The sequence below is a fragment of the Gossypium hirsutum genome, chromosome A01 (genome assembly GCF_007990345.1).
Source record: "Gossypium hirsutum isolate 1008001.06 chromosome A01, Gossypium_hirsutum_v2.1, whole genome shotgun sequence".
Lineage (NCBI taxonomy): Eukaryota > Viridiplantae > Streptophyta > Magnoliopsida > Malvales > Malvaceae > Gossypium > Gossypium hirsutum.
In genome coordinates, this window is record NC_053424.1 from 7599140 (window position 1) to 7621960 (window position 22821).

A 22821-nucleotide genomic window follows, 5' to 3' on the forward strand; every position below is an offset into this window, starting at 1 on the left:
TATTTTCCAAAAACTAGACTTTGCCAAGAAATGACCAAAGATAGGACCAAATTGACCTACCACCATCTATACCATATAGACATTCAATTTCCTATTGTTTAATGTCATAGGGATCATTGGAACATTTACATTTTTTTGTGAATAAGACATCTCCATTGTCTCTTAAACAATCATTAACACTAAAAAAACAAAACAAAAAAAAAAACAGGAGGGGTCCAAAGCTAATGTCAATTTTCAATTAAAAATGGAAAAAGATTTCCCACTATAAAACCCCGCCAAAGCAAGTGTTGAAATGAGTACAATTACAGCTATTAATTGATTGGTTTAGGACACAACAAAAGTTATCATACAATAGTCTAAAAAACACTTTGAATGTTATTAAAAGTCTTAAATCTTAACTCGATTAGTATAGGAGGATTTAGATTTGAGTAAGTTAAATCATATTATCTTTCTATTTAAAGGTTGAAGAAGAGTTATAAATAATTTTAGGCATTATATAAAAAAATAGATATAATAATAACATAGAATAAAATTAATATTAAAAAAAAACAGCTATAGGGAAACCATGTAGTCTTACAAACCATGTCATTAAATAAATTGAAATAAATGTTGAATCAAAATGTTGGAATGTAATAAATGTTGAGTTACAGTTAACCTTGGCAACCACTCTTTTGACTTAATGCCACTGAACATGTCTCTATAGCTTACCTGTTTTGAACCCCAAAAATAAAAGGTTTGCATAGCTGTTTTTAAGGGTGTCTTGAAATATCAACATCATCTTAAAAGACGTGTTTGAAAATGTTTCACCCTATTTGTCCTTAATTATAAATTTTTCTATTATTAAACCTGAATTTCAGACAGGAGAATCAAAACTAGACAGCAATTTTTTTTTCTAACACCGGTAATTAGATATTCTATAATTTGCTTATTTCAGACAGAAGAAAATGGCTTAAAGAGCCTAAGCATACAAACTCTCAAACGTTAGTACACCATGGGCAATGCTTTGTTCTAAGTGATTCGGTCAGTAATCCTTCGGAACTTATCGAAACTTTGACGGTGTCTGCTTTACAGGTATACCCTCCCAGCTAAGATTTTTCAAATCGATGGATGTTCATTGACAAACAACCTCGTTTCCGATACTATTCAGCCATGAAACAACTTCATCGATTAAGGGTCTTCGCCTTGGATCCTGGTCTAAACATCTGCAGGCGATTTCGAGCATGTCCAACAGCTGCTTTTCTAGCTCCTTGTCCCATAGTGATGAATCTATAATCTCGGACTCTCGTTTCTCGAATTTCATTTGGAAAACCCACGACACCAAATCCCGGCAATTTTTTCCTTTGCATACTTCCACGGGTCTTCTACCAGTAAGAAGCTCGAGAAGAACAACCCCAAAACTGTAAACATCACCTCTGCAGGTTGCGGTTAGTGTCTGGCTGTACTCTGGAGGAATATAACCCAATGTTCCGACCAAGTCTGTTGTGACATGGGTATCGTACGGGCGAAGTAGCCTCGAGAGACCAAAATCTGCTAAATGTGCTTCGAATTTTTCATCCAAAAGTATGTTGCTAGATTTTACGTCTCTATGAACTATGTGTGGTTCGCAAACCTTGTGCAAATATGCCAACCCACGAGCTGCTCCTTGAGCTATCTTGAGTCTCACGTCCCATTTGAGAACCGACGACCCATCAACACTCTCATGCAACCAATAATCCAAGCTTCCATTCTCCATATAAGAGTAAATCAATAATCTGTCATTACCGTGCTTACAATAACCTTGAAGAGAAACAAGGTTCTTGTGCTGAGCTCTCGAAAGAGCTTCAACTTCAGCACGGAATTCACGTTCCATCTGACCGCAATCACCGGAAAGTCTCTTGACCGCGGCGTTTGTACCATCTGGAAGGTAGGCTTTGTAAACCAGTCCGAAGCCACCACAACCAATTATGTTTGCTTGGTTAAAATTGTTGGTAGATTTTAACAAGTCCGTAACCGTGAGCTCCTTGCAGTTTGAACTTTGGAAGAGAACCAATTTCGATGAACCGAGAGCTTCAGATAACCGGTGTGACCTGCTGAGTTCCTCATCCAAATTGTCAACTGTACTGCCCACATCCCTCCTTGACATGCGAAGAAGAACAATGGCAAGAAGCAAAACTATCCCGACTCCTATACTGATCGTTATTCCAAGAATGCTGCTTCGACCGAATTTGTTGTTTGAGCCGGACGGAATAGCTGGTTTGAGCATACCATCCATAACATGACAAGGAGATACGATTTTCCCACAAAGTCCAGGGTTCCCCTCAAAGCTTGAGCTGGAAAAGCTATAAAATTGTCCGCCAGTTGGAATCACACCCTGCAAGTGATTATATGCCACGCTAAATTTTGACAAAAATGTAAGCTCGGCAAATGACAGCGGAATTGACCCATGCAAGTCATTGTACGACAAATCCAAAATTTCCAAGTTCTTCATGTCGGAAATGGAAGCAGGGATGATACCAGTGATGTTATTCCGGCTTAAATCCAAGACATGGAGCTGCTTTAATAGCCCAATTTCAGGAAAAATTGTCCCATTCAATCGATTATTGCTCAAGTATAATGAAGGGGGCAAGCTTGAAAGCTGGTTGTATTGAAGTCCACTAGAACTTTGATTTCTCTTTACATACAGGGGGATCCCGGCAGAAGACGAGAACGTGGCTAAGCTGGAATTTGAAGAAATGAAGCCCTTTAGCTGTGTCAAGCTTTTTGGGATTTCTCCGGTGAGAGAGTTATTTGAGAAGTCCAAGTAAAACAAACTCTCCATCTGACCGATCCAAGTCGGGATACTGCCATTTAAGTGATTCCACGACAGATCTAAAACTTCGAGCTTCTTGCAACCAGACAACCAATCAGGTATTTGGCCTTTCAGAGCACAATTTCCGAGTGCTAAGACTGTTAAGCTCTCGAACCCACTCACATTTCTGGGAATTTCATCTCCATACAAATTCTTGGTGAGGATAAGACTTGTAAGGTTTTTGCATTGCTGAAGCACAGATAGAGCCCCGGATAAATCAACAAAACTATTATTTGACAGTGAGAGAAACACAAGTGATCTGAGATTGGCAAAGCTCTCGGGGATTTGGCCACCAAATTCATTCTTCGCCAGGCTCAAAACTTGCATCTCTTTACAATCGGACAGTGAAGCAGGAAGGAAACCAGATAACTGGTTAGTAGCAAGATCAAGTACAGAAAGATTAGGCATTCCAGTGAAATTGAGATCAAGAGGACCACTTAATGAATTGTTCCGGAGATCAAGAACACGAAGCTTTGAGCAGAGTGACAAGGACGATGGCAATGGACCCGAAAAGAAATTTGAGTGTGCACAAAACAGCTCCAATTGTGCAAGATTCCCAAAAACATCAGGAATTCTACCAGAAAAGTGGTTTCCAGAAATAACCAAGTATTTAAGGCTTGAGAGCTTACTCAATTTCTTGCTCAATTGTCCAGAGAAATTGTTCCCCAAGATTGAGAACCGCTCCAACGACAACATCGAGTACAAAGAGTCAGGTAGATCACCTGATAGCGAATTATAGTCCAAATGCAACTGGTGTAGAGATACACTGCAATTGCTTAGGCCTTCAAGACTCCCTACCAAGCGATTCATTGACAAATCAAGAACCTGAATCCGTTTCGAGTAGCTACAGATTTGAGAACTGACTTGACCGGTAAACGAATTGTTGCTCAAGTTGAACACAGCAACATCCGGAAACCTTCCAAACTCGGAAAGCTCCCCCTTGAACAAATTGCTTGAAATATTCAGCCATTGAATCGATGTCAAACCGGAAACTGGTTTAGAAACAGGTCCTGACAGCAAGTTGTAGCTCAAATCAAGAAACACAAGCTGCTTCAAATTTGAAAGCTCTAAAGGCAAAACACCCATCAGGTAATTACAAGAAAGATCAAGCTTTTTCAGCTGATCTAATTTGGTCAAAGAGATTGAAAATTTCCCTTTGAGGCCCCTTTTAGGTAGAATCAAGCTGGTAACTTTATTAGAAACTGAGAGATTATTGCTCTTACTCCCACAAAAAACACCATCCCATTGGCAGCAATTAGATACATTAGACCATGAAGTGATAATGGACCCTTCAGTGAGGTTCCCAGCAAATTCTTCCAATGCCAACAAATCATTTGGATCACAGGGTTGGCCTACGGTTTTAAGGCTCAGTGAAGAACAAATAGAAAGAGCCAAGAATACCCAATTAAGGAAAGCCATTGGAATAAACCCCATCACCACCATTTCTGTAAAAAAAAAAGGGAAAAAAATCCTAAATTAACAAAGTCATTCAAGCATAATTTACAATGTTCATCGCTTTTTTCATATAACCCAGATAGAGTAACTTACTTGCTCACATTCCAAAAGAAAAGTTTCAACTTGGCAACTGGGAAATGAAGCTAACAGTGAAAAATATATATTGGAATCTACAATTAACAATCCCCACCTGCAAAAAAAAATCAAACCCCAAGACCATAGATCAAGAAATCCTGAATTTAAGTTCACATATGAAATAGTATCCATTAAAACACTACCTTCTTACAGAAAGGGGAAAATAAAAAAAGGAAAAGGAAAACTCCTAAATGAAGCAACTTACTCACATCTCGAAATACACTGTTTACTACAGAAAACAAATAACTTGTAAACAAAGCAATAAACACTTACCAGAAGCTTAAATTGTTGAACAAAGGCAACACTTTTTTAGGGGATAAATGAGAGAGATGTGAAAACCCACTTCTGAGAATCAACTTCCAAGTAAATCAGTAACTTAAATAGTACCCAAGATTGAATCTTTTAAACTGAAAAGAAGAGGAAAAAATCAGATCCCAACACTCCAAAAAAAAAAAACAGCAATAAAGAAAAAGTACTCTAAAACTTGCTACGAATCTAATATCTATGCTATGACTCTTTTGTATAGCTTCACTTGTTGTTGAAGCAATAGTTTCCCAAGAACCCAACACTCAAAAAAGAAGAAATTAATAATTCAACACTGACCAATCCAACTTCATTTTTTCTACAAAAGGGGTCATACTTACAAACTCTAATTTCAAAAACCCCCCTTTGATTTTCAAAGCAAAAGAATAGGACAGAATCTTAAGAGAGAAGACATTTCAAATCAAAAAAACATGAAAAAAAAAGAAAAAGGAAAGTTCTTTAATTTGTTTGCTTAGAGAGAGAGAATCTGTATTTTATTGGACAAACAAAAACAAAGAAGCAACAAAGGTACACTTGGGAGAGTGATTTGAAATGTGAAGACATCAGGGCTGACTTTTGAAACCCCAAAAAAATTAATAAATGTGAATTTTTATTTTTATTTTTAAAAATGTTTTTTTTCCCTGATTGTCAATACCTACATTTGTCTGTTTCTTAATCTTTTCGCTTGTCTCGAAAATATTATTAATAATAAAAATAATAATGATGATGAGGTTGGACAGTTTTTGTGGGTACGGTCTAACTTGGACCTTCAACCTAGATCCTACCCCCACTTTTTGTTTCCAGCGCGTAACTCCACTGCTTATAGTCCCATATATATTTTAAATTTAAATTATTTTTTATAAATTTATATAAATATGCTATCTAAATAACAGTATAATGTATTTCGATATACTCGAATCTATATTTTCTTACATTAATAATAATATTAATGTGAATTAAATTAAGACACAATCAACTATTACAGTACATTTTTATCTTTATCTGGACCACATAGATATTAAATTGTTATTATTTATTGTAATTTTACAGAAACTTTTTCATCATATTTTTCATTTCAGAAACTTGTATAACTGTATTCACGTTGAAGATGTAGATAAAATGAAAAATTAATAAGGTGCCGAAGCTTTATTCTTTTGGTCAAATTCTATATACAGTTGGTTATTATGGGTTCTTTTCTAGATTTTTTTATTATAATTTTGTATTTTTAAAATTTTTATCGAAATTTTTATTTTTAATCTTAAGACTATTTTTAAAATAATTTAACATAACTTATTAGATAAGTTTTTTGTATTTTAAAAAAGGAAAAATAATATATCGAGATATACATTTCAAAAAATAAATGACTCGAAATAATTAAATATAACATAATGACTAAATCTAAAAATAATAATATAGAACCTTCCATACAATATAATGATTTTTTTGTCACTTTTACGTCTTTCAACATTTCAATGTTTTTTTTTATAGAAAATTTGACTAAACTATTAAAATTTTAATAGTATTGATGTGGTAGCTAAAATTGCGGTTCACATTTACTTCATAAAAAATTTTAAAAAATTCATTAAAGTTTTAAAAAATTTACCCATGTGAAAAATGAAGTATTTGTCATATAAGTTGTCACGTTTGTGACGTTAAAATTTTAATAGTTGAATCGATTATTTTTTAAAAATATAATTTTTTCTTTATAAGTTGTCATATTATATTTTCTAATTACTATAATATTTTTATTGGTTAGCATAATTTTAAAATAAATTAGTAATCTTTATTTGAAAATCGAAAGGTGATTATCAAATAATAAATTAATTAATCATCAAGTTTTATTTATTTATTTTCTACTAAAAATGAAATAACTAGGAGAGTGATAAGCACGTGGGTGAGGAGGAGTGTGGTATAATAAAGACGAGAAGGAAGCAAAAGAGGGAAAGAAAGAGAAAAATGTTGACCGGGTATAGCCGGTGAAAAAAAAGAGCGGCGGAAGGCGGACGTCACGGGGTGGCTGGCAGAGCAGATGCCGTGATCTAAGTAAATAAGTTAAGTGAATCTATTCAATTAATAAGATTTTATTTAAAATATATCTGGAAAATTGAAGAAGATATTGCTCAAGCTTTCCTTTCCTTTTTGTATGGTCAACTTTCTCATGTGAAACTCACCAAACCTACCTTTTTTTTTTTTCAACGAATTCATTTATTTTTCTTTCAACATATATTAATTTGTTGGGGAAAATTTTGTATTTCACTTTTATGTATTTGATTTGACCAGCACGCAACTTTTTTAAAAATAGAACTTTAATATTTCTATCTAAAATAATAAATATTAGTTAGATTTATTTAAATATTAGAATATTTATTTAAGCTCAAACCCAATACGATGTTTTGATAGTTAAGGATGTTCACCGCCCTAGGTGTAGTCTAGGCTCGATGACAACATTTTAATTGATGTTCTGATAGAATATTTATGTTGTTTTTTTAATACATTTTAATTTTATTACGCACATTTTATTACTCCATTAACTGTATGAAACCAACATAAAATTGATGACAACATCATGATAAATAATTGTATTCATTTAGTATTTTTAATTGATTTTTTTTGTGTGTTTAAATTTTGTTTTACTTATAATTTAATTTTCTTATCATTAATTAGTTTTGAACTATATGTTCTATTTTTTATTGTGTGCTAAATACGTTTTTTTCTACATGCATATGCATGTAATAAAATTTTCAATATATATAAAAAATTATTGAATATCAAATAAAGTAATATATATTTTTTAAATAAATTAAAAAGTAAGTGGTCCTAAAGAAGCTTGAAAAATTTACAAAACACGGACAAGCTTGAAAAATTTTAAGCCATATATTTTGGGTTAGGTCGACATTTAACAATTATGTATGCTATTAATCACGATAGTTGGTTCCACATCAATTTCAGTTGTACTGACCGGTGCGCTTTGTTTTAGCATTAACAAGAAACACCTTTTTTTGTACTGGTGAAAGTTTCAATCCGTCCAGATCCGTTTGTCTCGTTTCAGCCAATTCAATTACATCGATCGAAACATGGTGCACCAAGCAGTGCTTGAATAATATTAAAAGTATAAAAATTTTGACTATTTTCTATTATGCTAAAGATTTAATTAGAATGTACTGATCAATACAAAATAATTTTTAATTTTTTAATTTTTTCTTGAGACATACTTTCATATTTAAAATATAAAAACTAGAATATAATAAATAAATAAAAACCCACTCACCCAATTATTAAAGGAAAAAATCCCTACTCACCTTTTAGCATCTTTTTCAATTTCTTCTTTCTTATTCACTTTGGTATTTTAGAGTTTATTCGAAATTTGTTCAGTATCATTTATATATATTAAATATTTTTTAAAATATTAATAAATTTAAAACAGTACATTAAAATAGATCAATACTAATATCGATATGTACCAATTTTAAAAAAAAAATAGTACATCCATCAATATAATTCTGATTACCTTACTTTTAATACTATATGTTATCTTGGTTTTGACTCGATCATGAATACTTTTAATATTATCTAAGTTTGCATTGATGTTGTTTAAGATTAACAAAGATTATGAGTTTAAACGAATATAAACACTAAATATAAGTGAATTAGATAGAGTTTAAAAATTAAGACTAAAATACTAAAAAAGAAAAAGAAAAGATAAAGCATTTAATGTAGCATTATAACTCATATTAATTAATTTTCTATAATATTAAATGGGAGGTATCTATTAACTCATATTAGTTTTACACTACTTTGTATGGTTATGTATTATTAATATTTTAACGTTATAATCATTAAATTTATTAATATAATTATATTTGTTATGCATGTAAAATTTTGAATTGATTTAATATCTCTATTATATCAATTTAAAATATTGTCTATATCAATATATATTTAATAGTTAAATTTTTTTACATAAAAAATAGTTTAAAGAATTCGTCTAAACTTAATATGCATAATCTATATGAATGCAACACGGAATATAATGGTTTAATTGTTAAAATATCAATAATAAAAAAATATAAAATAATATAAAACCATATTAATTTTACATTAATATATAAATAAATCTTCCATATAAAATTTTACAAGTTAATATCTAACCGAAGGATTTTTTTTGAACATTAAATTTATTATAGATTATTATCATATCAGCTCTTTTTGATACAATACTTAAAACTATCTATAGTCTCTACCTAACCCTTAATTAGTAGGATAATGTGCTTCAACACACCCGAGCTTACATCCTCTTGTATTGGAAACAATGTTGATTCCAATCGAGCTAAGACTCCATCAACCCAACCAAAAGATTTGAAAAACTATGAAAAAAATAATTTTTATAAAATTATTTTAGAGTGCAAATGCGACATATATTTGAATTTGATTTGAAAAAAAAATTCGAATTCGATTCTAGCAATACTAAGCTCAAATTCAAATTATCGAATAAATCAAATTTCAAATATTCAAACATTTAACTCAAGTTAGGTTTATGTCACACCTAAAAAAAATTATTTAATAAATATATTTATTAAAAATTCACATAAAGATTATTTGATAATTTGATTGTCAAAGTTAGTTATTTATCATGTATAAAATTTGAGTTTAAATCATGTTATAATTAATTTATTATTATATATATAAAAGATAAAAACACTCTCATAATAATATAATTTAGTTTGTAACGAGAAGGTATTTTAGTAATTTTATAATTGGTGTCAGTTAACCTGTGATACTAACTCAATAAAACATTTATGCCACATTTTGTAGGAATATTATTTTTTACACATGTTTTAGTATATGAAATAACAATAAATTAATTCAATCGATAATATTTAGCTATTCGCGTGACTTATTGTAAAATTTTTTGCTTATTTTATAAATGTTTTTCTTTACAAGAATTATCACTAATTTTTTAATTTTTAATTTAAATTTATACTAATTATTCTAACCAAAACGAGGCATTGAGTATAGATAAATAACGTAGTTGAAAAAGGATGAAAATGTAGTTAAATATAAAGCAGCAGGTGTAGGTGGAGACAAGAGGTGTAATTAGGAGGGTGGTGCTACCATTGTGGTTTCATCATGGAACTCAAGAGAACCAATGGCCTCAACTATTTTCACCCACTATCATCGCCAACCTACCAACTCTATCATCAAAACATATTATTACATATGATCAAACCATACTGTATTCATTCATTTCATGCACCAATTTTATATCCCCACTTGTTTTTTTCTTCTTCCATAACTGTTATCTGCATGTGCAACTGAATCAAATTTTTTTTTTCACTTTAGGGAATTGAAACAGTGATCATGAACAACAAAGCAACAAATTTCTTTTTTATTATGCAACATTTTGCTTCAATTCATATATATAATATAACGTTGGTCCACGAGATGCCTAAAACACTAGAATTCGAAAAACAAACAAAAAGAGAATTCAAAAAAGAACACTGTAAAGATGGATAATGAAAATCTACCAAAAATAATTAAAAAAAACCTAATAATTGACCCAACAGACATAAAGATTGATGGGTGGAAATTTGTTCATAGGTTGTCGTGACCAGTTGCGATCCAGACAACATATGACCTTACTCATGGTAGGTAGACCTAGCTAAAGCAGGAAATGCTTGGATTTTTTTTTTGCTTAATAAAGCTAATAAAAGAACCAACTAAATTTCAACAAAAATCCCACCAATAATAGTAACTATTTATTTGCCAAACACAGTTAAATTATGTAAATTAGTTTAATTACAACAAGATTCCAAGGCACAAAATTCCAAGGGGAACAATATCACTAAGAAACATGTTGTATCAATTTTACCTAATCTTGAATTTGGATTAGTTTCGTCAAAGGAAAAGTAAGAGTTTTATGGCCATCATTTTTTTTATAAAGAATAAGGTTAAGGGTTGATTGAAAATCAAATTTGAAATTGATTTTAACATTAATAAGGGAATAATACATTTTAGTGCAAATTTGAATTTGTTTTTTTCTACACTAATAATAATATTAATTCCAATCAAACTAAGATTCAATAGATATAACATTTTTTTTATTTTTTTTATAACAATGCAACCGATAATCTTTTCTATTGAAATTTTAAATTTTTTTCTTAAACATAATTATAAGTTTCTAAAACCATTTTAACCCCGTTTCAATATGGGATTCGATTGGTGATAACAGTTATAAAAAACAACAAAAGAAAACCCATGGGTTTTGGACTTTTGTTAAGGAAGGTATATAGATGATTTACGGGCTAAGGTCAAAATATTTTGTCAACTTTATAGCAAAAATTAAAGAATGGTGAAAAGAGAGATGCCCCATAATGCTACTTTGGCAGCTCTTTGAAACCTTTAGAAAAAAATGACTCATAATTAAGCTTCTTGCATAAGCATGAAGGAAAAAAAAGAGAACTTTTTCTTTTTATCCTTCATTGATGGCATTACCCACGACAAGCATAGCAATGATAGCCATTTGATGGTTTTTTTTTCTTTTTTTTCTTTTTTGCTTTTATGTGGTTGACATTTGATTTTTAATTTCAATGTGTTGATTCATGGCTGTTAAATGGAAACTATTCTAGCATTTATATTAATTTTCACGGATTATGTAGGTCAAATTTTTAAAATTATATTAACGTTTAGACCAACTTTACTAATTTATCTTAACTTAAAAAGTTAATTACAAATAAATGGGTTGTTTTCATAAAAAGTATATTAGGGGTGTTCAAACGCTTAATTCGATTAATATCTAATTTAAATTATGATTTACCATCATATTATTCGTAAAAATCTTTCGGTTTAATTTCTCTAAAAAAATTAATTTAAAAAATATGGTCTAACATCAAACTTCTAAAAATTTGATCTTTACAATTTATCAATTTTTAGCCATATGTGATTAGTCACTTATGAATCTACTCATTTTACAATTAGCCTAGACGAAACCTAAGGAAAGCATAAAAGAATAAACTCTAAATCTTGACAAGTCTAGGTTTAAGAGCATGGTTATGTGAAGGGAAGGATTAGCACATCTGTTCTAAAACAGTACAATCTTAACTTATGACATTTTACTAAATTAATGACTTCATTTACTAAATTCTCAATTTATTTACATTGTTTATAAATAATTTAATTAATATTAATATTATTATACCCGAAATTACTAAGAGGGGGTGAACTAGGATTTTGAAAACTTTTACAAAATTTTCTAAAATAAAAGAGAAAGAGAGAAAAGCATTTTGTTACTCGACTAGAACCCTATAGAATGATTGGCTTTTACAAGATTTTGGCTCACTAAAAAATGAAAATAATAATGATAACAAATTTTACAAATAAGAACTTCAAGACTAATTACAAGAGAATGGAGATTATGAAAAACTAGTTTTGATTCTCTTGCTTTTGAGGCTCAAATGTGTTTTTATTGTGTCTCGATACGTCTTTAACTTGTATTTATATCAATGGAACGAAATCTAGTTGTTTGGGGTTGTTGGATGAATTAGAGCCATTGTATGTATTAATTTTAAGCTGAGTAAGTGTTTCTAGTATTCGGGTCTCGATACTCACCAATAGTGTATTAATGCCTCTCATAAAAGTATCCATTTATAGCTATTACAAAACTAAGTCCCAATACTTTCCAGTCAAGTATCGATACTTGTAGGTCAAGTCTCAATACTTGACTTCTAAACGTGTTATGAGGCTATTGACTTGCAATATCTCAATAGTTAGATCCCTAGCATCATTAATTGATTCCTAAATTACTTTTAAAACCTTTAAAATACTTAAAAACACTATAGAAACAATTCAAAAACATTTAGTTGAGTACGGAACTCATTTAAAACATGTTTTAAGTAATTTATAAGTTTTTGAAAAAATATTTAAATACTAAAAGATTTGATAATAAAATTCACTTTAAATATTATTATATTAAAAGCTTGAGAAATCAAAATTTACAATCTCAAATAGATTACTTAAATTAATTCGCACCTTAAAATTAACTTAACATATTAAAGTTAATCATTAAATTTTAACAAGGTAAGCCCATTTACAATTAGGTCATTTTCATCCGAGTTATGGGTTATTTTAAGTGAACTAAAAGTGACTCGATTAAGGAATTATAGTAAAATTATTGTTAAAAGTGATTGCATGGATATTGTTGAGATGATACTAGAAAGTTCGGTAGATACTCCTTCGATGGCCGTTGTATGAAGGATTAACGAGGTTAGTATACAGTTATAAGAAGTTAAATTCCAATTTGTTCTGAGAGAGAGTAATATGGTAACAATTTGGTTTGCTAATTCAGGCTCGATTGATGATATTAAACTTATTATTTTTTAGTTTCCTAATTTTCTTGTTAGAAAATTATTGTTATAAGATAAACTTGAACATCACATGTAAGAGTTATTTGATCTAAAGGTCGTATGTTGCCTTCTATCATATAAGAAAAAGAAATCACTTTACATGCCAATTAATTAAAGTAACATGGATTAACATAGAAAAAAGTTAAACTCATTTAACTTAGTCATTAATTACCAACTCATGCACAAAAGTAAACCTTTAAGCATGTTGTATCTATCTAACCCATTTCATGTAAATTAATCAATTACCACTATACATACACTACACAAAAGTCAAATAAATAATAATAACACTCTTAAGAGGGAAAAAGAACTTTAACGAATCAAAATAAAAATTAAAGGGTTAATTAAATTATTTAAAAAATAAAATTTCAAAATTTTTAATGAATACAGAAACAGAGGGATTGAGTGGACAATTGAAAAAAAAGCGAAAACCCTTTAAAAATAAAGTAAAAACACAGAGGTCCTAAGTTGCAAATTTAAAAATCAAAATTTCGAAATATGAATAAAATTAAAACTATGAGGGAGTAATATTATTATTTCAAAAAGTGGAATCCCTTATAAAAGAAAGTCTAAAACACAGATAGACCCTTTTGCAAATTCACCATTTTCTTCGTTTATTCTATTATTCCTCCATTTTTTCAAAAAAAAAAATTCAAAATCGTTTTCCTTTTCTCTCTTTCTAATTTTGAATCCATATTTTAGGACTCTAAATAACTCAAAGCTTTTCAATCTTCGACGATTGAAACCCGTAAATGATAGCTGGAATAAAGAATCTTTTTTTTTTCATTTTTAAAGTTTGAACTATTATTCTCTACTTAAAAATGTAATGTGTCTTACCAGCATCCAACATGTATAAAAAAATATATTTTTTAAACCCTTTGTTAGTTTAAATTTGTTTGGTGGCTAGAACCCAAATTCTTTAACATTTAAAAAAAAATGGTACTTTTTCAAAATATAAATTATAGGTTGAGATCTAGATATTTCGAGTTTCACTATATACAATTGTGCTTGTGTGAATCTTTAGTCTCACTTTATATGCATTTCATATGAGTTTTATCCGGTTGATTTGATATTATAATTGGTTGTTTATACTTGGATTACACCTAGAAATGTGTGGTATTTATATTAGTGAGATTAAAAAATCGTAAACAAAAATGGGTCTCCAGTGTTGGGCTACAAATTGAACTTGGACTATACTGAATTATTTTTGAAATTCGGCTTAAATAGGAACTAGGCTTTAAGCCGTGCATTTTTGGCCCACTGGACCATGACCTTTGACTCTTTCCTGACTGGATTTGGCTTTAGGCCTGAACTGCAACTGAACTTGGAAATATGACAGGCTAAAAACGACCATTAGTTAAAAAGGAAATCTCAATTAGACCCAAAACAATATAATCTTTTTTCATCAAAATTAATTTAAATCAAAATAAAATAATTTAGTTTAATCCACTATAAATTTTAAGAACTCAATTTTGACCCAAAAATTTAAAATAAAAATTCAATTTAACCCTTAATTAAAAGTTTGAAATTCTTTTTTAACCCTCTAAAATTTAAATGACATTCAATTTAGTCATTGACTTAGATGTAAACTTTCAATTTTATAAAACTAAATTAAAAAATAAATTAACTAGAAAATAAAATTTAAAAGACACTCTTATTATGATTTTTTTAAATAAAAATTAATGCTTTCTATTTAATTATTTTATATGTTTCTTTTAATTTTATGATTTAAATATAAACATCCACAATATTTTATTAAAGTAATAGCATCCTCCCAGGACTTAATTATTTGATTAATAAGTTAATATTTTATAACAAGAATAATATAGTAAAACTTGTTGTTAGATAACTTTACATTCCTAATCTTACATTTTAAACAAATGAATCAAACAAGATGATCTTACATTTCATCTGCAACCTTACATTTTTGTATTCTTATTATAAACTATGATCTAAAATTCGACAAATCAAAGCTCCCCAATAGCTGCTCATAATTTATCTAATTTTGCTTTAATAAATATTTATTCATAAAATAATGTTGTCTGATTTCATATACTAAAAACATTGGTTTATTCCTAATCACGAACTAATTATAATTAATTTATTTTTTAAAAATATGAATAAATACATTTATCGTTTCAAAATACAAACATGACTAAAATTTATACGAATTAACCTTTTTTCTTAATTTCTAATTAGGGCCTAGAGGTGTTTATAGTCGAGTCCAACTAAAATTTTAGGCCCATTTGCTAAGTCTGAGCTCAACTCGAAAAATGGGCCTAGAATTTTGCCCAAGTCCAGTCTAGATAAAAATATTAAAATCCGGGTCCAGCTCGCCCGTATTAATTTTTTTACAAAAAATATAATACGTCAAAAATACTAAAAACATTAAGATAAATGTTTCCTAACAAATTGAAAATAAATTTTTAAAAAATATGTGTATACTTAAATAATACTAAGATATGTGCAACTTAACTAGTAAAAGCCTCTAAAATAGTAATAAAATCAGCAATAAAAACAAGAGTTATACAATATCCAAATAATAATAACAAAATAATTGCAACATAATTGTGAAATTGTAACAAAATAGTGAAAAAAAAACAATAAGCAAATAGCAACAAAATAATAAAAAAAAAACAACAAAAAAAGCAAGAGAAAAATTTGATTTTTTTTTTATTTTGTATGTCGAAATCATTTTCTTAAAAAAAGGGGGATCGACTTTGGTTTTGAAAATGGAAACGAAAATTGGGAGTCGCCACCAATCTTTTTTATTTAGGTGTGATCGGATCACCTAGTAATTTGGTCATTTTAATAAAACATTTTGATTTACTAAAACAACGATTTTAGTCTACGAAATTTGAGAAAACGAGTTCGGGAGTCGGTTACGTACGAGGAAGGATTAGCACCCTCGTAAAGCCCAAAATTGGTACCTAATTAATTAATTAATGTCTTAATGTCAAAATTTAAAAAGATTTTAAAATAAACTTTAAAATGCGATCCCTTTTTATGAATATTTGGATAACTTGAAGTGGATATTAAGATTCTCTTGTTTCGAAGAAATAAAATATCACATCCAGCACGTAGGACATGACATTTCAAATCTTCGATTCCAAAATCTTCTCATAATTTCCAAAAACTTATGCATTGAAATTATAAAAAGGACATTTGGTCGTTCGGTCAAACGATAAATCGAAACCCAGCACGTAGGGCACAATTTCTCGAAATTTCCAAACACGAAATATTACCTTATTTTAGAATTTAGAAAAAAACATGAGTGAAATTCTAAAGGAATATTCGATTATTTGAACAAACGGGAAATTGCAAACCAGCACGATAGGGCACGATTCCCCGAATTTCTAAACTTCGAACGTTGCCTTCGTTTTAAAGAATTTTTAAAACATGAGTGAAATTCCAAAGAAATATTCGATTATTTTGAACAAACGAGAAATTGCAACTCAGCACAATAGGGCACGATTCCTCGAATTTCTAAACATCAAACATCGCTTTTGTTTTAAGGTTTAGAAAGCGCGGACGGAATTTTAAAGAGAAATTCGACTATTTAAACAAACGAAAGATCGAAACCCAACATATTAGGGCATGATCTATCGAATTGCTAAACACCAAATTTCGCCTTTGTTCTATAAAGTCGACCCAAAATACATTAATTTGACTCGGAATGAAATAGAATCATGAATTTTGGATCAATAAATTGAAAACTACAATGCGATAATTGCGAATGAAAGGCGAATAAACATGGAAAAATATACATTGATAACGAACTCTATTTATGAATGGAAATAGTATAAAAATAAAAAAAAACTAATTAACATGCATACAATGGCAATGAGCTCACATCCAAACAATAATAATCAAAATAATGGAAACTAAAAACATAGCTAATCAGAATAGAACTATGACAAGTTGTCAAACATAGATAAATAAAATTAAGATAGCAACACAAAAGACTAATAGACACTATGAAACAAAAATATATGAAATAATATGAAAACAAAAAAACATGTAACATACAAAACAATATGGAACTAGGAACCAATATGATACAAAACAATTTAAAAATTATACGAGAAAATAAAAATGAATAACACATGCTTGAACTTGAAATAATATACATATATAAAGTAAAAACTAATAATACATGAATGATTATTAAAATAGATGTTATGAAAGCAGGAGTTTGGATCAAATAATGTACAAAATATTGTAAAAACAAATTATGTCTATTTAAAGTTGATAATATATATAAAAATAAAAAAATAAAAAATAAAACTTAATATAAATAATAAATAAAAGGGATAATAATATATGAAGGAGTTTTAAATAACAAAAGTATAGAGTAAAAATTTTTAAGAAGTAAATCATATACATAATAGATTTGAAAGGAAATATATATATATATATTGATTTAAAAGAAAATATATATTTAAGACAACATGAAAACAATATATATAATAAAAAAACAATTTTAACATAACTATGTAAATAATAATATATAAAAAATAATAATAATAACAAATAAATGAATGAAAGATAGGTAAAACGGAATAATAAAAAGTATGTCTATAAAAATATAAAAAGAGAATACATAAAAAGGAACAATCCAATTTGAAATACTAAGGAACAAAATACAAGGAAATGATGAGAACGTAAGTAGATAAAAAAATTATTAATAAAAATTGATTAAAGATTGGAACCGTACAAATGAATAACTTGAAATAATATAAAATTTGAAGAATAAATAGATATACATATAATATTGAATTTAAAAGTAAAGATAATCAACAAATAGTTAAAATAATATTAAATTTAAATAATTTAAAGTAGAAGAATAATAAATTGATAAATCAAATATAAATAACATTGAATCTAAATATTTTAAAAGTAAACGAAAAATAAGCAAATAAATAAATAAATATCACTATCATTAAATTTAAGTATGTAAAATAATGAATAAATAGTGAAGTTAAACAAATCACGATTTAATCGAAATCAAAACAAAATTAAAAAAAAACGGAATAAAATAAAATATCAGGCCCAAATTATGAAACACAAATAAGATGGGAGACCAAATGGAGCAATATCCCTGTCCCCTAAAACGCATAACTTCAATAGGGACCGAATCTGAATACTGAAAAAATTACAGGGCAAAAATCAAAAGAAAAGAAAAAGGGAATAGGGCCGAATTGCGATAGACCACAAAATCGGAGGGACTAGATCTACAAATAAGCCATTAGGGCAAAAACACGTGGGTCTTGGCCTACGCGGGTCGAGTCACACGGGTCTGGTACCTGAACGGTGCCATTTTGGCACATGGGAACAACGCCTTAAACAGTGACGTTTTAATTACATTATAAGAGTAATTTTTTTTAAGAAAAAAATATTCTGCTTTGTTTTCTAAAAAAAAACTGGGGACCTCCTTCCCCCTTTCTCTGTTAGGGTTTTTTAAACCCAACTTTGGCCCGTCGTCGTCGGCCTTGAAGGCACCGTGGCATCCACCATGGGCGGTGGTTGGAGCCACACGAAGTCGGGTTTTTAACCCTTTCTAAAACGAGTTCGACGATGGGGGCTTCCTAGACCGAAAAACATCAAGAAGAAAAGGAGCCCTACCCTCTCTTTGGGTCGATTCTGACGACGGAAAAGAGGTCTCCGACGACGGGGCTCCAAGGATCCAGGTAAGTTCTTCTTCTCTTTTTTTTTTTGGTTTGAAATAGATTTTAAAAAATAATAATAATAAAAGGGTAAAAAAAAAGAACAAAAGGAACACGAGAAATGGAAAAATCAACCTTTTTTTTTATTTCTGAAAAATCTCTGTAATACAATCCCTTTTTTTTATTCGAAAACAAAAAACCCCCACATTACATTGATTCTCTTTCGGTTTTATAGCCGATTACATGTGATTTGTTACTGTTCTCTTCTGTTTTCGTTACTGTTCTCTACTTTGTCTGCTCTGTTGCGTGCTGTCTTTTCTTCTCTGTTTGCAGGTACAAGTGGCATGCGCACTGGTGGCAGCAGGGGGGCACATGGGTGGTAGCTGCGGCACCTAGCAGGAAGAGAAACCCTAGGGTTTCTGTTTTCTGAAAAATGTTGGGCCATTGGGTTTATTTTCGTTACTGGGCCACCATAATTTGGTCTGTTTTAGGGGTTTTGGGTTTAAATTAGTAATATGGACTGTTTTTGTTGGTTTGGGCTTGGGCCCGGTCAAATTTGGGTGTTTACATTGTATATTTGGGCCAGATTGGGCCTCGAGCAAAAAAAAGTTATTCGAGGCCTGACCCATTTTCTAAACAGCCTTATTTTTTTTTACCCAAGCCCACTTTTCGAACCTATATTTTTACCTAAACCTTTTTACTTTTCGAGTGGACCTTCAAGCTAGGCTGAGTGGCCCGACCCATGGACAAGCCCATTAGGGCCTATCAATTAATGTTTGGGTTTAGAATTTGATTTCCAAATAACCACTTTCAATTGGATAACAAACCCTTAAAGCCCAAAAGAGAAAGAGATTATAATTTATAACCCATGATAAGGGGTCATTTTTATTTTAAAGAATGAAAATTATTAAAAAGTAATATAAATTTTAATAAAAAATATTTTTAAAATACAATATTTATCCATCTTAATGCATAAAAATAAATTATACCAAATTGAAATAATGAGAGGAGAGAAAAAAAAATATGTATGTTAATTTAAAATTATGCATTTTTCAAATGCTTTAATTTTTTCATTTCATTTCAATTTTCAACTTTACCAAGGAATGGAATGAAAGAAAATTACTTTTTTTTTAAAAAAAAAATTATCTTCCCAACCAAACATACCTGTATACGGAAAAAAAATAATTTTTATCTTTCTATTTTTCTATCCCTTTAATTATCTATCTTTTTAATTTTCTTTCCACCAAACTAAGCAAAGCCAAAGTGTTTTATTGATTTTGTAACTGTATACCTCTACCTCGACTTGGGCACATGACAACTTGAAAAGCTATTGGAAAGACATTCGTGAACACCCACAGATGACCTTCTGCCTTATACTTTTTGGATGGTTACATAATGGCTAACCACCCGCATTCTCCATACCACCCACAAAAAAATCATATTGTTCGACTATTAAAATGTCTATCATAAATTTGAAAATTATAACTATAGATTGTAAAATAATAATAAAACAATTATTCTTGGACATTTTTGGTTCAAGGAGTGCAATTGCAAAATTGTTAGCAATAATGTAATTTTAACCTTTCAAAAACTAAATAGGTAGTTAATCCAATTTTAAGAAAAATTTCTTAAATTAAATATATATTTTAAAATGCCCGTATTTCTTTACGAGTATTTAGGGAGGGATTTTTTTTATATGTGACATCGATCTCTTATTAGACAGCACCATATAAATTAAAAAAAAATTTATTTTGTTAGATTGAAAAAAATTTGTCAAGAATCTTTTTTGGTGTCTGCAGGTAAAAAAGTATTTTTTATGCCACCTTGTTGTCTGGCAGCACTGGTATCGATTAGTTAAAAAAGTTATTTTTTTGTCTCGCCATAGTGTCTGGTGGCATCGATGTTAGGTAGTTAAAAAAGTTAAAATTTTTTTTGGTGTCATTGTGCTGTCTGAAGGCACCAGTTCTAGACACAATATACATACCCCCACCAGTCCAGTCAAATCTGTATTAATTTTGGTTTTTGTTTAAGTTTCCTTAATATGTTAAATAGTGAAAGAAAAGGAAAGATTTGTGTTTAGTAGGAGAAGAGAGACTGTATCGAAGATGAATAACCAATTCTTAGTATATGTTAAATTCGAGGGAGAAATTTTACAAATAGTAGTTGGTGCTGCATTTGGAGCTCGTCAAAAAGTTGGGATGATATTTATTAAGAATGTAAAGGTTGAAGAAATGAAACAATATATTAGTGCCAAAATAGCTCTTTATTGTGGAAGGTGAATGTCTAGACTATTCCACAAATTTCTAGTTTCCTCAAATCTGTGCAAATATGAGGAGATAGAAGTTGTAGACGATGATGACTTGGGCACTATGATCGCAATTTATTACTAGATTGGGAATGTCAACACCGAACCAATTGAGTAGTTTGCAGAGTTAACTGATGTGGAGCCTGTTGAAAAATCACTCACTCCAATAAGTCAACAATACGCGTTTGACTTTGATCTTAATATCAGATGGGTAGAAAAATTAGGTTAGGGAGGGACATCGACATGGGTTGAAAATCCTCACTATGGTAAAACTGCAGATAGCAACCTTATTTCGAGCCCTTATCTAGAGATACATCCAAAGTTGATGGGCATCGATGAAGATGGTAAAAAAAGCCCAATAATGATCATTCTCATCACGATTGTGAAGATTTTAGTGACCTCGATCTGGATGAAATCCTGAAAGATATCGATAATGAAGATATGAAGGAGGTTAAAGCTGTATACCCCTTTCTATCAGGGACCCAAATCGTGGCTTGGTTATACGAAATGACCTTGGAGCCCACGTGTAGACCTTAATGCGGCAATTGCATTCGAGTTCTCTATGTACCTAGACATAATACCTGTTCACCGATTGATGGTAGATTCCAAATTGGAAGAGTTGTTCGTAGGGAAACAATTTGCGAACAAGGAGGATTGTGTATTTGCCATAAAATGGTATAACATGAAGATGACAGTAGACTACAAAGTCGTAAAATCTACACTGACATTATATGTTGGGGAATGTTAGCGTAACACCCATAACCCATCTCTGTTGTCGGATTAGGGTCACAGGCATTACTAACCAATTACAACATTTAATTACATCATAATCAATGGTGTAGGCTAACTATTAGCATTATATTATACAGGGGAAATGTTATTGTAATATCCTGATTTTGGGCCTAGTTGGAATAGTGGTTTCGTGACCACAAAATTTGAGATAGAAATAATTATTTTCTGATTATTTTGAGGTCTATGATATGATTTCATGATTGTGTGAAAATTTCGTGAAGAAATTTTATGCATAAAGTGCTTAAATTGAAATTAGGGACTAAATCGAATAATTTGTAAAACTTGTATTCTAGAAGTTTCTAGTATGAAATTGTTTTGAAATATTAATTAGGAGGTCTTAAATAGAAATTTTACCAATTTATAAGTCTATGGACAAAAATTGGACATGGATGAAATTTTTGGAAAGTTTAGTAGTAAGGGCATTTTGGTCATTTAGGGGTAAAATGAATTAAAATACAAAATTAAAAGCCAATTTTGCTCATCTTCAACCCCATGGCCGAATATAACAAGGAGAAACCATGACTAGGGTTTTTCAAGCTTCCAAGCTCGATTGTAAGTCCGTTCTAGCCTCGTTTTTAATGATTTTTACGTTTTTTGAGTCCCGGTAGCTCGATTAAGCTTACGCTGGCAATAATTCAACCTAGGGTTCATATTTGGAAAAATACACATAGGTGAAATTTGTGTATTTTGGTGTTTTATGATAGAATATGAGGTTTTAAATTATGTTAGACAACTTGTGCTACTCGGTTTTAAGCGAAAACTAGCAAAATGGCTTAATCGGTAAAAATACCTAATAGTCATAAGTACATGTTAGAGTGAGAATTTGATGTTTCCATAGAAGGGAAAAATGATCAGAATGTCATAAAACATAAGAAAATAGGCTGAATTTTAATTTACGAGCTTTGGGGAAAAAGTGTAAATATGCAAAAGTTTAGGGGC

General features: G+C 29.9%; 1 protein-coding gene across 4 annotated transcripts; it reads right to left on the minus strand.

Moving 5' to 3' along the window:
* Nucleotides 1-571: 571 nt before the first annotated feature.
* On the minus strand, nt 572-5283 carry LOC107917887 (phytosulfokine receptor 2). 4 transcript variants are annotated; one of them, XM_041075367.1, is made up of 4 exons: nt 5062-5272; nt 4691-4824; nt 4376-4472; nt 572-4272 (listed from the first exon to the last, which is right to left on the minus strand). In XM_041075367.1, exon 4 carries the CDS (start codon nt 4268-4270, stop codon nt 1112-1114), a length of 3159 nt encoding a protein of 1052 aa, XP_040931301.1. In that variant the 5' UTR covers nt 4271-4272; nt 4376-4472; nt 4691-4824; nt 5062-5272; the 3' UTR covers nt 572-1111. The 4 variants fall into 4 exon arrangements, with proteins under 4 accessions (XP_040931301.1, XP_040931296.1, XP_016702760.1 ...); XM_041075362.1 differs by having other exon boundaries at nt 5021-5272; XM_016847271.2 differs by having other exon boundaries at nt 4691-5283.
* Between the last annotated feature and the right edge of the window lie 17538 nt (nt 5284-22821).

Excerpts from the sequence above, each read along its gene's own strand:
- LOC107917887 (XM_016847271.2), bottom strand. The coding sequence starts at position 4,270 with ATGGTGGTGATGGGGTTTATTCCAATGGCTTTCCTTAATTGGGTATTC.